This window comes from Alosa sapidissima, chromosome 21 (assembly GCF_018492685.1).
Source record: "Alosa sapidissima isolate fAloSap1 chromosome 21, fAloSap1.pri, whole genome shotgun sequence".
Lineage (NCBI taxonomy): Eukaryota > Metazoa > Chordata > Actinopteri > Clupeiformes > Clupeidae > Alosa > Alosa sapidissima.
In genome coordinates this window covers 15,398,731-15,416,230 of record NC_055977.1, presented here as the reverse complement: position 1 = coordinate 15,416,230, position 17,500 = coordinate 15,398,731, and the positions used below count along the sequence as shown (strand labels likewise).

Below are 17,500 nucleotides of genomic sequence, written 5' to 3'. Positions count from 1 at the left end.
CACACACACACACACAGTGGATTAATCTCCCGGGGGAAAGAGGCAATAGCCTGCTTCCACCTTTCCCATTAAAGAGAGACAAAAGGGCAGCCTATCACCAACAAACACACACGCCTAGCTCAGACACACACACACACACACACACACACACACACACACACACACACACACACACACACACAAAAAGACCAACATAAACCACATACACTGACACTCACACACATGACATGACTCATGAGCACAGATATCCCCCCACAAACAGATGACATTTCCACAAACACTTAGCACAACATACACATCTCCTACTTTATGTAGCATTTGTTTGGTTAAGCCATATCCATACGTAAAACTAACGCCCATCATGCCTTTCACTGCGTACAGTCATTTTACACAGAGAAGCAATGCAGTTTAGAAAGGTTGTTTACTTACCCTGAAACTGATTGAATTTAATGGTCCCCATCCTCTCTCCATTCCTGAACATGACTTGACCCTGTCCAGAGAGAAAGAGAGAAAATTGACGGCACATGAAATATAGTCAAATCAATCAGTCAGTCAATCCATCAATCAATCAAATGAAAACCTCATTCAATAAATAAACAAATCAATAGTTTTCTCATTAAACAACCAGCAGGATAAACTAGAAAATGTAATTTCGAGGAAATTACCAGTGCATGAAAATATAAACATACTGTATATTAACATAAAATGCCAAACAAACTTTTATTTGGAAACAGTTGGCAGGAGTCATAGTTGATAACAACTGACAGTTGAAATGGCTGAACAGTTAAATAGTTGAGTAGTTTAAATAGTTCAATTATTTAATAGTGAATTATTGTAGTGAGGACATTTATTTTTAAACACTTGTGGGCAGAGGAAATAGTAGTCTTACTGTCAGAGAGCCAGATTGTATGCTTAAAGCCTGAGACAGAGTATATAGTTTAAAAGTTGAATGTAGATAGTGTAATGGATGTTGATAGACAGAAAGTTGAATGGATGCTGATAGGCAGATTGTTTAATGGATGTTGATGGATAGTTTAATGGGTGGATGAGTGAATGGTTTGAAGAGGATGAATGGTTGAAATGGCTGAACAGTTAAATAGTTGAGTAGTTTAAATAGTTAAATTATTTAATAGTGAATTATTGTAGTGAGGACATTTATTTTTAAACACTTGTGGGCAGAGGAAATAGTAGTCTTAAGAGAGCCAGATTGTATGCTTAAAGCCTGAGACAGAGTATATAGTTTAAAAGTTGAATGTAGATAGTGTAATGGATGTTGATAGACAGAAAGTTGAATGGATGTTGATAGGCAGATTGTTTAATGGATGTTGATGGATAGTTTAATGGGTGGATGAGTGAATGGTTTGAAGAGGATGAATGGATAGAAAGTTGGATGGAATGTGCCTTATATCCTTGTAGAATGGAGAGACACAGAGAGAGTTGGCCTAGTTAAGCAGAAAGCAGTTGATACAGGTGCAATTAGTTTAACTGGCCCTTTGATGGGTCCTAGTAGTGAGCAGCTGGAAGTCGATACAGGTGCAAATCAAGTTAATTAGTCCATTGTGATGTCATAGTGCTAATGCAAAGTCTATGGGGAAAAATAAGCTTGTTTTTTATTAATATCTCAAAAAGTATAAAGTTTACAAAAGTGAAAAATACATTCCCCACGTGTCCTTTTCAAGACCTACGTTACAAAGTTTGAACGAAGTTTCTACGTTAAACGGTTAAAGCTGAATTAGACGCAGAAATTTGGTGGGAAGAAGAAGAAGAAGAAGAAGAAGAAGAAGAAAGGTAAACATAAGTATAAGTATAAACATATAACTAAAATCCACTGTACAATAAAGACAGTAGAAGATAAGACAGATAAGAAAACTAACAAAACTAAATACTAAATACACTATATAAATTAAATTTAAAAAGTCCAATGTGCTTGAGGGTGATCAAGCATAAGACGCTTGTAGTGACAGGGCCGGGACTGGTAAGGTGCTCAAGGAAGTGAGTGTCATGGTGAAGGTGCAAAAAGTAGTCCAACCATAGTCCTATAGTTATGTGCATGGCAAGGTGCTCAAGAGAGTGAGTGTCATGGTGAAGGTGCAAAAAGTAGTCCAACATTAGTCCAACAGTGCAAGAATAAGGTCTAGAGACCAGCATAAATAATATGGACAAATACAGTAGGAGAGTAAAGTATAATGTAGACAAGGTAATATAAAAAACGATGTCAGTGCAAGAACAGGTTGAGGTAATAGGGTTATAGCCATTCATTCATTCAGTATTGTAGCAGAAGCCTGACCGCAGCCATTGATAATGTGTGCAAATATAGCACGAAAAACAGTGTAGCAGTAAAACAGTAGTGAAAACATTAGGCTGTGGACATTAGTAAAACAGTATTAAAACAGTAATAAAGCAGTAGTGGACAGTCAGTCCTCAAACATGGAGAGGGTGGAGAGGCAGACAGGCTAAGCAGAGTAACAGGAAAGAGGAAAGAGACAGAAAGTTCATGATGTCTCATGACACATGAGACATAAAAAAACTGTTAAAAAATATTTCAATACATAAACAATTCCACAAAACTATTAGTAACAGCTAAACAGCTATGTGAGGCTTTCATAGCGACCAACTGATCTGGCTTCACAGCGCTGTATCCTCTCCTGCGCCACTTATGGCTCCCTCAGACTGTTGACCACTCCCAGACCTAAAGGTAGATCAAAGATCCTTAATATATTATCAACCGTCTCTGGGTAGATCATTCGCCATGGCCTGCTGCCATTCATTAAATTAGCGGCCGTCGGAATTGATCGTTTTTGTTAGGTAAACATAATTAATAGTGCTGCCATTGATTGGCTAAATATAAAAAAAGGACCAGGCTGGGCTCAGGGGAGATGAGCGAGAGAGAGGGAAATATGTGTGTGTGTATGTGTGTGTGACTGGATGGTTATGGGTGAGCCTTTTCATATCAATAACTACTCAGGTTAACTTGTAAATCAGGTTTCTCGGCCAAGTAAACTTGCGTATACAAGGAACTTGGTCTCTGCATATATCACATCCGTGAATTAGTGAGCACACAGTGAGCACACACTAACCCGGGGCAGAGAGCTGCCTTGCTACAGCGGCGCTCCGGGAGCAGTGAGGGGTTAGGTGCCTTGCTCAAGGGCACTTCAGCCTTTCCTACTGGTTGGGGATCGAACCGGCAACCCTCTGGTTACAAGCCCGACGCCCTAACCAGTAGGCCACGACTGTCCCAAGCATAATCAAAGCAAAATACATGTATGATGAAGTCTTAGCAGATGATGACATCTGGATGGGCAACTCTTTCATTCTTGAAAAGGGCCTTTGAATATCAGCTAAGAAGTTAATTGCGTAGCCACACATTTTGAAACAAACTATACTAGTGTGCAATAAGCAGACGGAATGACCCCATGCAGGCAGCAGTTAGTGAAAACTGGCTGATCGTTTTCAATTGATTTCCTACAGTATGTGTGAACTGTTGCTTTCATAATCACTTTGTACATTATTCCAATGAATGATTTACTACTAATCTACAAGTACACTTCTGGTGTGTGTGGTAAGTTTAGTATAAATGATAAGTCTTAATGAAAAAATATGGACGCTGAAATGAGATGTGTTCACTTGTTTGTCTGTTTAACTAAACTCTCATCGTGTAGTCTGCCTTCCATCCCCTAGATTTCCGTTAGAGGGCATTTGGATGAGACATTGGAATGGCTGCTTGAACTAGAATTGCGGTTCCGAGGAACTGCAAGAGTGGGTTTGATCAGGGGCATGGAACTCGGCCTCATCCAAGGATTCCAACAGTACCTCATTTATGAAAATCGGACATACGGGTCAAAAGTTACATGCACACACCTTCATATACACAGACAGCCCAGCCCATTAGAGCTCTGCCAGATGGCTTAGAACTCTGCCAAGTGCAAGCTTAAGCCATTAGAGCTGTGATGTCATAATCGAAATTAGAATCCTTGAACATCCAGCCATTCATTTCAATGGGCCCAAAAAACGCTGAAAAACGTGAATAACGCGAAAACGACAAGGGCCAGAGACATGAAAGTAACAAGCAAGTTACACCGGTTTGGGCCTGAATTTTTGGAGTTGGAACCGTGTCGATAGCTCAAATGGTCTAGGAGCAGTAGTTCGTACAAAAAGTGGGTGAACGAAAAAGTTGAACAAAACTTGAATAAAAAGTGGGTGAATAATAAATAAAGAAATAAAGAAAACTTAAAAAGAACAATAGTGGGGTTGCTCCGCAAGTCCACAGCATGGCTTCACCATGCTGTGGTCTTGCTGAATCAAACCCACTCATAACAACAAAAATAACAGGTGCCAAACTCAGATAGATGAGAAAAAAGAGAAAGACAAAACTGAATCTGAAACATCACATTAGTATAAAGCATCACGCAAAACGCGCCCTTCTCCCAGCAGACTGCATGCTGGGAGATTTCCTTCAGGGTTTGGATGCTTTCCTGCATAGTGCATAGCCACAGTGTGTGGTGTGTGTGTGTGTGTGTGTGTGTGTGTTAGAGTCCCTGCTTGTCGCTGGTCTGTGTATTCCCCACCTGTTCCCCCCGCACCAGTCTTGGTGCCCATTAGATACTTTGCCATGTGTACGTCTGCGGAACATCTTTATTTCTGTTGATTTTCATGAATATCCAAAAAACGTGTGTGTGTGTGTGTGTGTGCATGACAAGGCCCCTCCAGCCATCACCAGTCTACCAAAACATCTTTCTGTTTCTCTCTCATACACACACACACACAAGCACAAACACAAACACAAACACAGACACAACACACACACACACACACACACACACACACACACACACACACACACACACACACACACACACTGTTGCTGTATGGTATGGAGGGATACATCCAAACCCAATGAAAGATCTCCCAGCATAACACCTCTGTTTCTGTCTCATGCCTTCTGTTCTAATACACACACTGGCAAATAATGCAGCACTTGAGGGCATTTGGTGCATATGCATCCCCTACTACACTAATTTTCTCCTCCCTCCCTATCTCTCACTCCTCTTCTCTTCTCTTCCCCACTCTCTCTCTTCTCTCTCCCTATCTGCTGCATAGTCAGAGCCCCTTCTCTCTAGTCCTCCTCAAGGCCACTGCAGCTCCTTCCAGCCTCCTCCAGTCGTAGTTCTCCCCCTCTCCTCCCCTCTCCTCCCCTCCCCTCCCCATCCACCTAGCACTGCAGCCATGATCACCACAGGGCCTAATGTGCGGGCTGCAATAGCACCCTCTTGCCCCTGTTGATAATGGCTTTGGCACTTTCTAGGTGTCTAAAGGTGAGGTGACAGCCTGCTAGAGAGAGTGAGAGAACGAGAGAAACAGAGAGAGAGAGAGAGAGAGAGGGAGAAAGGGAGAGAAAGAGAGAGAGACTGAGGGCAATGGCCTCTTTTTCTTCCCTCCTGCACTGTTCAAGCTAAGAGTATCTCCCACGCGTGCAAAAAGCACACGTCCCCTTAGGGTCAGCGAAGGTGAGGCTGCAGGGGCTGATATGCCATGACAGCTGCTGCCAGACGTGACACACACACACACACAAACACACACATACATTCACACATACACACACACACACACACAAACACCTCTGCATGGCCAGTGAGTGCTGCACAGGTCCTTGAGGTGCGTCGCCTGCCTTTGTGTTTGTGGATACTGTTTACATTAACATTTACACGTAACCATTAAGCATGTATGCTTTTTTTCTCTCCTGTGATTTATTGCACCATGGAGGCGTGCAACGACTAAAAACAAATGACAACAGATGTGCAGATCACTCCAGCTACTGCTCTTCAGTCTTACCGAGACATGCAGTCTAGCCTACAGCTAGCACACTAGCCTAGAGCACACTAGCCTAGAGCAACAGATTCAGCTCAGTCAGGTGTTCAGGTAACGTTTTTGACATACTGTACAGGCCTCAGTCTTCAGAGTGGTTTAGGTTTTAGAGCAGTTTACTACCGTCACTTGATCCTGTGTCATCCAAGAGGAATCTCCAGGCATGACCACATAGTTGCACATTCTTCCTGTCAAGTTGCCTTGTTCGATATCCTACTTGACCAAAACATCCTGCGTCCTCCATCTTTAGGTGTTCAGTGTGAAGGGGATTATGTTACAGCAGTACAGTACATGGAGACAGGCCTCCTCGTGTACGGCTCCCTGGCATGTGTGTTTTTTTTTTTAAATTCCTCCAGAAGGATTTGTTGAACAGCAGCTCACTGCAGTCCCTGAATGCTCCTCTGGGCCTCAGTCTGTCAGCTCTGCACATATTGCTGCAGGACCAACGCCCAGACCCAGCACAACAGTGGACAGGGGAAAGAGATGTCCCACTGATCCTTGTTGCTTGTACAACCCAAGACTGGACCAACCTGCATTCCCAATCTCCCACGAGTGACTCATGGGGGTGGGGGGGGGGGGGGGGGGCAATGTTATCGAGGAGTCAAGACGACCAATGGGAAACAAAGAAAATAGAAAACAACAACAACAACAAAAAACACGCCTGCAGTTTCTTGCTTCTACTCTGCTTGGCCTGTAGCTGCAGAGCTTCATCTCTGGTCAGCAGCTCTGCGCTGCTGGACTGGCGGTGTGGAGGAGGCCCTGGAGGAGCTACGATTTCACTTCCTGTAGGCTCTCTCCTGTGGCTGCTGGATCAATAGCAGTGCCAGGGAAGAGCATGGATCTGCCAAGGGGGGAGGAAGCGGAGTGGGGTGTTCATTTGGTATATGTGCATTTGTGTATACGTGTTGTGTGTGTGTGTGTGTGTGTGTGTGTGTGTGTGTGTGTGTGTGTGTGTGTGTGTGTGTGTGTGTGTGTATGTGTGTGTGTGTCTGTATGTGTGTGCGTGTGTGTGCACTGACCCCCTTCTCACTCACCTACCACTATGGTTTCACACTCTACAAGTACAAATAGGTCTGCATATCTGATAAATTGCTGTGGAACACCAGGCGATCGGAAACAGTCCATTCACTGAATGCATTGTGTTTTGTCTTTTACGCCGATAGATGACATAATGAAAAGCACTTTCATTAATCAGCATTAAATCAAGCCTCGCACTCCAGACGCAAAGTGTTTATCATGTTTGTTCTTACGCAGGGAAAAAATGGCATTATTACGCAAGCAAACATTTCTCACAGCGACACTAATTGCAACAGACCTACGAACCTGCAGCATGAGAGAGGAGGAGGAGGGGAAAAAATATGACATTAGTTCTTCTGCGCTTCTCGTGTCCTCTTGTATTTTTCATGGCGCTCTCCAGACTGCCCAGTGCAGGACGCCCACTTGTTTTCATCTTATGGCCCTGTTTTTTCTACTCAGTGTGGCATGCTGAGATGTCATGGTGAACTCCGAACTCCAGGCACTAGTCTTAAGGGGGGAGCTAGAAGAAGGCCATGCCCTTCAACTGACCCTGTCTTGTGTGTATGTGTGTGTGTGTGTGTGTGTGTGTGTGCGCGTGTGTGTGTGTGTGTGTGTGTGTGTGTGTGTGTGGTCTGCAAAGCAAAGGACTGGAGGATAAGGAGAATCCCATGATGCTTCTGGAAGGAAGTCACCCTCCATTCCATGCACAAAAACACATACAAGACACACATACACACTTAAACGCACACACACAGAATAAACAAGTACCACACACACAGAGAATAAATAAGTACCACACACACACAGAATAAACAAGTACCGCACACACATGTACATGTCTATGTTTTTATCTTTTCCCATTCTTCATCTGTATTCCCTTCTCTCATTTGCACACACACACACACACACACACACACACGCACACACAAACACACACACACACACACACACACACACACACACACGCACACACAAACACACACACACACACACAAACACACACAAACACACACACCATATTATTCAATTCATCTCAACCCCTGTTCATCATCCTACCCCCACCCATCACCAGCTAACTCAATATACACACTCACACTAACACACACACTAACATACTCATGTGCATACTAACACATATACACACAGAATACACCCTTTAGAGCCCTACCTCTCTCCTCTCTCCTCTCTCTATCTTAATACCACTTCCTATTACTCACACACTATCACAAACACACACACACACACACACACACACACACACACACACACAGCTATCATTCAACCATCGCACCTAGCAGCAGCCTCCCTCCCTGCACTCTGACGCCTCCATGCATACCAAATCAAGCTGCCATGCGCTGCTTCATTCACCCGTCTTCATCCCCACTCCCTCCTGACATCCGGCCTCATGAGCCCTGACATATTTGTCATATTTAGGTATGGATTTATTTATTTATTCATTCATTTATTTATACGCTTTTCCCTCCATTTCCAGCACCCACCCCACCCACACACACCCCTTGCGTCTCTGGCCAATCACGACTCCTACAGGGCCTGCTGTTGCTGGTGTGTTGATGATGCTGTGCTTGCTGTACAGTGTGCCATTCCGCTCCCTTGTGTGTTTTTCAGGGCCACTCGTGTTGACAACACGGGGGCCACGCGTGCGCTCCAATCAAGACGTGGCCTTTGCGCGACTACGACGGCCCTGAGGGAATGTCATGTGGCGGCTCGGTGTCCAACGATGTTGCACATGGAGCGGAAGGGGGCTGGATTGCAGCTTCTATGTGGCGTGGGTGGACTGAGTGGTGGTGGTGATGTGTGTGTGTGTGTGTGTGTGTGTGTGTGTGTGTGTGTGTGTGTGTGTGTGTGTGTGTGTATGTATGTGTGTGTATGTATAGTCAACCTCTCAAACATGCCACCCCCACTTGCGCTACCACCAATACCCCCAGTTCCTCCACTTCCAGAGCCCTTCATTGAACATCAGACAGATGTAAGGATTTGTGCATTGTTGAGGTTGTGAACAATGTATGGATTTTTTTTTCTAGACATTCCAGAGGAGCTGATGATCTTCCACAAACTGAGACATGCGTGCGAACAAAGCGAACAGCCGACCGAATGAGCCGGAGGTTAATTTGGAGCGAAAATGTAACACGTTTCCCCAGACAAAATCACTGCACCCGACGTGTCACGTTAATAGAAATTAATTAATTTCAGATGTTGCCGAGCGCCTCGCCTTCGGGGAGAGACGTCAGTCGACAAGCAACAATAGGGGCTCTGGAGCGTGCGTTCCTCCGCCATGACACGACATGTAGCGCAGAGCAGCGCAGGCTCACCGAGACCTCGCATGCGCTCCCCTGGCTGCCCGACTTGTCTTTTCCATTTCCCTCCGCTTCCTCCGTGTGCCAAACGTGCACGTTACGCGAGTGCTCATCGCTGGGAAGAAATGCATGCTGGGTAAGCAGAGCGTGCTTTACTGAGCAGGGTTCGTGGTAGGCACGTGTTCTCAAGTTCTGCTGAGGATTCATAGGGGCTGCTCTTTCCACTTGGAAAACACCTTACACATTGGCAGTGTGGATTTCCCCAAAAATTAAAGTCTGAAAGTGCTTTTACATTAATTCAGCAGACACTTGCTAAGCTGCAGTACATTTTTCATCAGTATGAGGGTCCCCGGACATCAAACCTACCTGGAGTGTAGTCCAAGACCATGGATTAGAAACAAAGTAAGTGGCAAACCTCCTAATACAAAAGCAGTTTCCCCTGCAAAGCAAAGTCATAGGGCTACTCTAATAGATTTACCAATTACTCGGACTTAACTGAGCCACGCTTAACTGAGTCACGGTATTCTATTAAAAGTCAGCGACGTCCATTAATGGAAATGTCTTCAAACAAAGGTCCAGATGATAATTTATGTAGGCCTATATATATATATTGAAGTAGCCTAGTTGTATCAATGTCTGATTTAGTTAACAACAGTCAAATCAAATACGTAGGCTACCCATAGGAAGGCAATATTTGAATTAGACAAATGAGATCTCACCTGTTTCTCCTAAGGGACTCTAAGAACAAATAAAGCGTGTTAGACTATACTGAGAAGAAAAATATGGTATTTTGAGATGTTAAGCTCAACTTCAATTGGACTTGCAGTGAGACAAGAGGAGGAGGAGTTTTTTTTCCTGCAGCTAAGGGTCCTTTGAACCCCTCCATTAGTGTTTTTGTTTTTGTGTCAACCCAAAATCCAGGAAACTTTCAAGGAACATCCTGATGAATTGATCACACTGCAGTCTTTTTTGTGCCCTCAGTTCACCGTTGAGTGATTGATCAAAAGATTTGTGTTTTGCCCCATAGTGGCGCTTCACATTGAATATATATATATAATGAATATATGAGACATACAGGCTTTGAACTGAATTAATAATAAACATGTAAGAGTCAGTCCAACTGCTATAAAAAGCTCTGTTCTCGCTGTTGACCGTTGTCCTCTGAGCAAGCATGATGTGAAATAACTTATTATGAAATAATTACTTCTTACTACTGAAGTTACTTTAAATGCTGTTATTGTTTTACAGAAATGTTCTACTCTTATTAGTGCAGCTTTGAAACCTTCAAAAACAATTCGTTTATGGGTCTGGGTCTGGATGGGATAGTGTTGTGGGCTGGACCCGAACTGTAGTCTGACTATTAGTGTCAACAGCATAGAGGTGAACCTCCCTGGTTCTACCTGTTGACCAACAAGACCACTTGTTTGCTTTAGTTTCCGAAAGTGGAACCGACACGGAATAGGCCTGTTCCGACGCGAGTTCTTCTGGTGTCACTCACCGTCACGCCAAAGAAGTTGGTCTCATTCATGACGTCCAGGACGAGGCGCCCCACCTCGGGATCGTCCACGGTGAAGTTGTGCTCCCGTCGCTCACGGTCCCGCAGCGTCTCCATGACGCGCGTCAGCGTCTTGGCGATCACCCAGATGCCGTCGTAGGCGTAGCCGTGGAACTTGCTGGGCTCCACGCCTTTCTGCTCACGCTCTCGCTGGTACTCTCGCTCGTACTCCTGTGGCGTCTGCCAGACACACACACACACACACACACACACACACAATATATACATACATTTTACATTTAAGCACAAAAATACAGCATCTCACAAATACATACACACATTCAAACACACAGTCAGACATATTCACAGTTAAACACACAGACATACATATTCACAGTCACACTCAAACAAGCAACCAGGGGTGCGTTTCCCAAAACCACAGTTGCTAACCCATTAGCAACTTAGTTGGTTGTCAATGGGAAATTGCATTGCAACCAACAACTTAGTTAGCAACTATGGTTTTGGGAAACGTGCCCCAGATCGATACACATATTCACCTTACACATTCGAACACACACATCTTCCCAGCCATCAGCACACCAGCAACTATTAGGAACACGTTTCACATGCAGATCACACGCACACTACATCAGCAGTATCACCATTGCGTAGCCCATATAAGGACCACATGGCATCTACACATCCTTGCCCGAGTGCTACCTCAGAACTCTAATAAATAAAAGATGAAAGCCTCCCTGTGAGTTGAAAATCTGATTTTGTTATTTCTTGCCCATGCGAGGCTCTTGGGCCATGAAATTCTATTAAAACTAAATCTTTTATTACAGCAAAATGACTGCAATTTCATGTAATGACACATGATAACAACAAGCTGTTTCAAAATGTAGAGGTTCTGAGAATCAGCTTTACATAATGGTGACTCAGAAAACAGCAGGAGCAGGTTGAAGCCATCAGGGACAATTTCTAACATGATAACACATCTGCATAAATTCCCTGTATAGACATACAAGCATATAGTTATCTGAAAATAAAATACTGTGTATGATTTGTATGACATTTTGATTTGATTGGTACTTCACCTGTTTATACATGACTTGGTATCACCTGTTTATACTTGACTTGGTATCACTTGTTTATATTTGACTTGGTATCACCTGTTTATACTTGACTTGGTATCACTTGTTTATATTTGACTTGGTATCACCTGTTTATACATGACTTGGTATCACCTGTTTATATTTGACTTGGTATCACCTGTTGGTATCACCTGTTTATACTTGACTTGGTATCACCTGTTTATACTTGACTTGGTATCACCTGTTTATACATGACTTGGTATCACTTGTTTATATTTGACTTGGTATCACCTGTTTATACTTGACGTGTCATCACCTGTTTACTTGACTTGGTATCACTTGAACAGAAGTGATAGAACAGAACATGGTGTGCCTACCCGTCCAGATATGCCTTTGATCCGGCGGGCGCTGAGTGGCTCAAAGTCCACGCTGATGTAGCCCTCCATGGCTGTTAGCAGCTTCTTGGTGGTGCAGTTGGTGGAGTTGGCCTGCTCCCACCAGTTGCCCTGGTACCAGCCCGGGATGATCCACTGGTACTTACTGCCATACATGTTCAGGTTGTAGGCCTGAGGGGTAATAGATAGTAAATACATGTGTGTGTGCGCACACACACACAGACACACGCACACACACGCACGCACACACACACAGACACACGCACACACACGCACGCACACACACACAGACACACACACACGCACGCACGCACGCACACACAGACACACACACACGCACACACACACAGACACACGCACACACACGCACGCACACACACACAGACACACACACACGCACGCACGCACGCACACACACACACACGCACGCACGCACGCACGCACACACACAGACACACGCACGCACACGCACGCACACACACACAGACACACACACACGCACGCACGCACGCACACACACACACACGCACGCACGCACGCACGCACACACACAGACACACACACACACGCACGCACACACACACAGACACACACACACGCACGCACGCACGCACACACACACACACGCACGCACGCACGCACGCACACACACAGACACACGCACACACACGCACGCACACACACACAGACACACACACACGCACGCACGCACGCACACACACACACACGCACGCACGCACGCACGCACACACACAGACACACGCACACACACGCACGCACACACACACAGACACACACACACGCACGCACGCACGCACACACACACGCACGCACGCACGCACGCACGCACGCACGCACGCACACACAGACACACACACACACGCACGCACGCACGCACGCACGCACGCACGCACGCACGCACGCACGCACACACACACAGACACACACACGCACACACGCACGCACGCACGCACACACGCACGCACGCACGCACACACACACAGACACACACACACACACGCACGCACGCACGCACGCACACACGCACGCGCACACACACACACACACACAGACACACACACACACGCACGCACGCACGCACGCACGCACGCACGTACACACGCACGTACACACCACACACACATCACTAACATACTGATACATATGAAATACATATACTAACATACTGATACATATGAGTGTGTGTCGAAGAGTGAGAAGATACAGAAGTGGTTTACACTGATTGTCTAATCTAAGCAACAGAAGCTGAAGCAATCACATGTGTGCCTAGGGCCATAACGTGCTCTACGATATGCTAGAGTGAACTCTGTCAGTAGTATCAATAGACCCTTGACATCAATTCAGAAAGAAAAACAAATCTGGCGCACTGCTCTTTCCTTAAAATGCTTTTCTAAACTTCTCACCAGAGGGTTTCAAGACCCTTCGACCCTTAAAAGTGCCCAAACTGTGCTCTGTGTCTTATCGACACAAATGTGACCGAATATGCATAATATACAAACACAAATCATGCTTCCGCTTATTTTTAGCATTGTTTTAGGGCAATGTATCGATCTGAGTATATCATAATCTACAATTATAATGTTGCAATGCCAGTGTCTAATTCAGACTACATTTTATCATCAGGTTCAGTGTACAATGTGACTGTGCAAGCTAACAGAATGGCTACACCAGGTGCGCAACTGAAACGCTCTGTTGGTGTCGCGTAAATAATTTTTTAGAAGACTGGTCTATTTTTTTTTGCACGTATGTGCCACTTTCACGTCTGGTGTGTGTGTGTGTGTGTGTGTGTGTGTGTGTGTGTGTGTGTGTGTGAGAGTGAGAGTGTGTGTGTGTGTGTGTGTGTGTGTGTGTGTGTGTGTGTATGTGTGTGTAGCCAGTCCCATTCATTACTGGGACTAGCTAATGCTAATTGTTGCTGCAGACGCTACACAAACGGACCGCTTCAGTTACATGCCCGGTGTAGCCATCCCCAGCCCTTATGAGGGGAAACAGAAGGTATCTGGAACATAACTCAGTAGAGTATACTCACACAGCAGAAGACCTTGGAGGCCAGGTTCTCATCAAACTGCCCGATTATGATCCTCACGTCATTATCCTGCAGAGAGGGACACAAAACGTGCACATGACAATAGGAAGTCAACACTGAAGACTTTCATTTTCTACATTTTCATCAGCATTTCATACTGGTCTTAAAATAATTCTTATCGATCTCACACTAACTGAACAGTCATTAAATGGAAAATGGCAAAAATTGTAGATGCAAACTTTAAGGCATGGTAAAATAGTGCGGAGGGATGGGGGCTGTGTGCGGGCACTGAGGTCTTTCAGACGTGGGCACGTTCGGCTTGGCTGGTCTGGAAGATGGGCTGCCTCAGACTCTGCCGCCACGAGCCTCTGAATCCATAATAACAACAGAGACATTAGTGTCTGGCCTGAGAATTGCTTTGTATCTAAAGGACCCACACAAGCCATTCATGGAGAAAAGAGAAGGCATAGACGTGTGATAGAGTCTGTAAATAATGCATACTTTCTCTTCCCTGCTATCCTCTTTCTTTCGCTCCCTCTCCTTCTAGTCATATCTCTCTCTCTCTCTCTCTCTCTCTCTCTCTCTCTCTCTCTCTCTCTCTCTCTCTTTCTTTCACTCCTCACTCTCTACATGTCTTTGCCCATTCTGCTTTGCAGTAGATCAATCTATGAGTCGGAGACCCCTTTCTCCAGTTGCACTGCATCCTTGAGGTTTTTTTTAACAGGTACCACAATGCACCACAAGAAGCTGACAGAAGAGGTTTTGACATTGGCCACAACTCGAGCACAGCTTCTCAGAGTGCCGCATTGGAAAGCAACACAAAGTTACCCGCAAGTCTATTGAGAGAGCAGGAACATGCCGTGTTAAGCATAGCGTCTCAGATTGCCTTGCACTTGGAAAATGGTACCTCTTCATCAACTGACAATGGCTGACAATACACATCCGTCAGGCAGGTAGAGGCATGCACAGCCCTGATTGGTCATGACACACTGAGTCCAGATTGCTTAGAAAGCACTTTAACGAGCCTGAGCCTCTTTGTCATATTATGTTTCTAACATCTGTCAGGGAGGATTACGCGTTCCATCAAAGCACACAGTGCAAACACAATCAGTCAGATGAAAAGCAAACAAACAATCGAACAAAACGTGTTCATAAAGGTTCATTTAGGCATCCAAGTGCCAACCAAACAATCGAACAAAATGTGTCTATGAAGGTTTATTTAGGCATCCAGGTGTCAAACAAAAGTTGGTCTCATTGTCAAACATGTCATTGTCATCTTTAAACTAGATGACACATCATGGCAACCAGGTGTCGACCACAACCATGACACCCTGAGTTCCATTACAATGAAGAAAATAAATCACAAAAAAAACTCTCAAGGTCTGTATGGTAACAATGGCAACACGGTATTAGAAATGTGACAACTAAAGCTCCTGGGCTCATTACATGAAAAGAAAATACAATACAACAAACAAAAAACTGCTTGAAATCTTTAAAGAAACAAGATTAATGAATTGGTATTGGGATGTATTGGGTACCCATTTAGCGTTATTTCTGGAAAATTATGCTAAGGGCCAGTACATTGAACACTAAATAAAACAATGGTGTTATAAAACAATAAAACAATGGTGCATCGTGTAACATCCTCAGCAATAGGCCCGGATTGCCAATGACATTCTCTATATTATTAGTCCGGTTAACATCAAAAAGTGTGAATCCGCCATTTTAAGCTGCCCTAAGACTGGACTAGTACCTCTGAAGCTATATGAGTGGACACACTGACATAGATGGACAAAAAGACTTGATTGGAATACCCTCTTTCCAGCCTAAAGGGGTAAAAACACTTGAAATGTTGAAGCTGCCCGGGGCCAGTGAGATAGCCAGGTGTGTGCTGTAGCCGTGGCAGCCATGTCCCAGGGCTCATTAGAGGTAATCACTGATGAGTCCCCTCCTGCAGGTGACCCCACATCTGCTGCACTGCTGAGCAGAAGGATCCTAACAGACCTTGACATGAGACGTGTCTGTTGCGTCTCCCTCTCGCTCCTAATGTTTTACACACACACATACACACACACACACACACACAAACACACACACACACACACACACACACACACACACACAAATACTTGGTGGCTTTGATTGTGTGTGTGTGTGTGTGTGTGTGTGCAGGCCCGTCGCTAGAAGGCAAGCAAACCAAGCAATTGTTTGGGGCCCCGAGCTGGCCAGGGGCCCCAAGACAATGACTGGTTAAGAATAAAATGCAACGACAAACTGTGAGCGCCCCTTTGATAGTCAATGCAGTAAAGTGCAATGACAAGTGGGTGAACTTAATTGACATTGATAGTCAATGCAGTAAAGTGCAACGACAAGTGGGTGAACTTAAACTGTATGGCTATGCTGTGGTTCCTGTAGTCTTTGCGGGCGATGGGGCGGGGGGGGGGGGGGCTCCATGTCCATTTTGCTTGGGGCCCCCAAATTCCTTGAAACGGCCCTGTGTGTGTGTGTGTGTGTGTGTGTGGTCTACATTCACAGCTTTTCTCCCGCCAGAGAGAGTGAGAAAGAGAAAAGCGGGCCTCGCAAACCTCACAATGTGCCATTAGTGGGGCGGAGCCAGAGAGCATGCTGGGAAGGCGCTTGTGTAGAGCCCTCTGCCAGGGTCTACTGGTCCCATTCATCTGTTCTACCAGTACTTATATCAGTAGGCCTTTGAATACTGCCGCCTTCCTCACAAAGCATGGGGGGAGAGAGAGAGAGAGAGAGAGAGAGAGAGAAGAGAAGGAGAGAGAGAGAAGAGAGAGAGAGAGGGGGGGGAGAGACAGAAGAGAGAGAGAGAGTGGTGATCGGGGAAGAGAGAGGGAGGGAAAAAACAAAGTGAAAGTGGGTGGAGAGAAGGATGAAGAGTGAAATAGAAGGATGGAGAAAGAAGGGAAGGGAATGGATGAGGGACCGTTTAAGAAATAAATAAACCTCAGCTCACCCCAACTGTATGTGCAGAAAATGCAATCTAGAAGCCCTAAACTTAATGGGGGATCAAAACAAACGGGCACCAGCTCCGCCCAAATGTCCTTGGCAAAAGCACTAAAACAGCACCGATCTGCTTTTTAAATGGCGGCTAAACTGATGTGTAAAAATGACGATGGAGTCAAACTTCTTTTTTTTTTTTGTCGTGGCTATTTGGTAAACAGCTTCATCATCTTGATTTATCTTGGGTGACGACAACACGACCCTTGGATGGTAAAAAGACCCAGATGGCCGTTACGGCAGAGGTAATA

The 17,500-nt window shown here is 45.1% G+C and overlaps 1 protein-coding gene across 1 annotated transcript in view; it reads right to left on the bottom strand.

Annotated features, from left to right (window-relative positions):
• The window catches only part of gabbr2 (gamma-aminobutyric acid (GABA) B receptor, 2), a 221,219-nt gene that overhangs the window by 68,478 nt on the left and 135,241 nt on the right, over positions 1–17,500 (bottom strand). Inside the window, 4 exon segments of the mRNA XM_042076659.1 lie at positions 430–490; positions 10,693–10,929; positions 12,161–12,349; positions 14,229–14,294. Of these exon segments, the coding sequence (XP_041932593.1) occupies positions 430–490; positions 10,693–10,929; positions 12,161–12,349; positions 14,229–14,294 (553 nt within the window).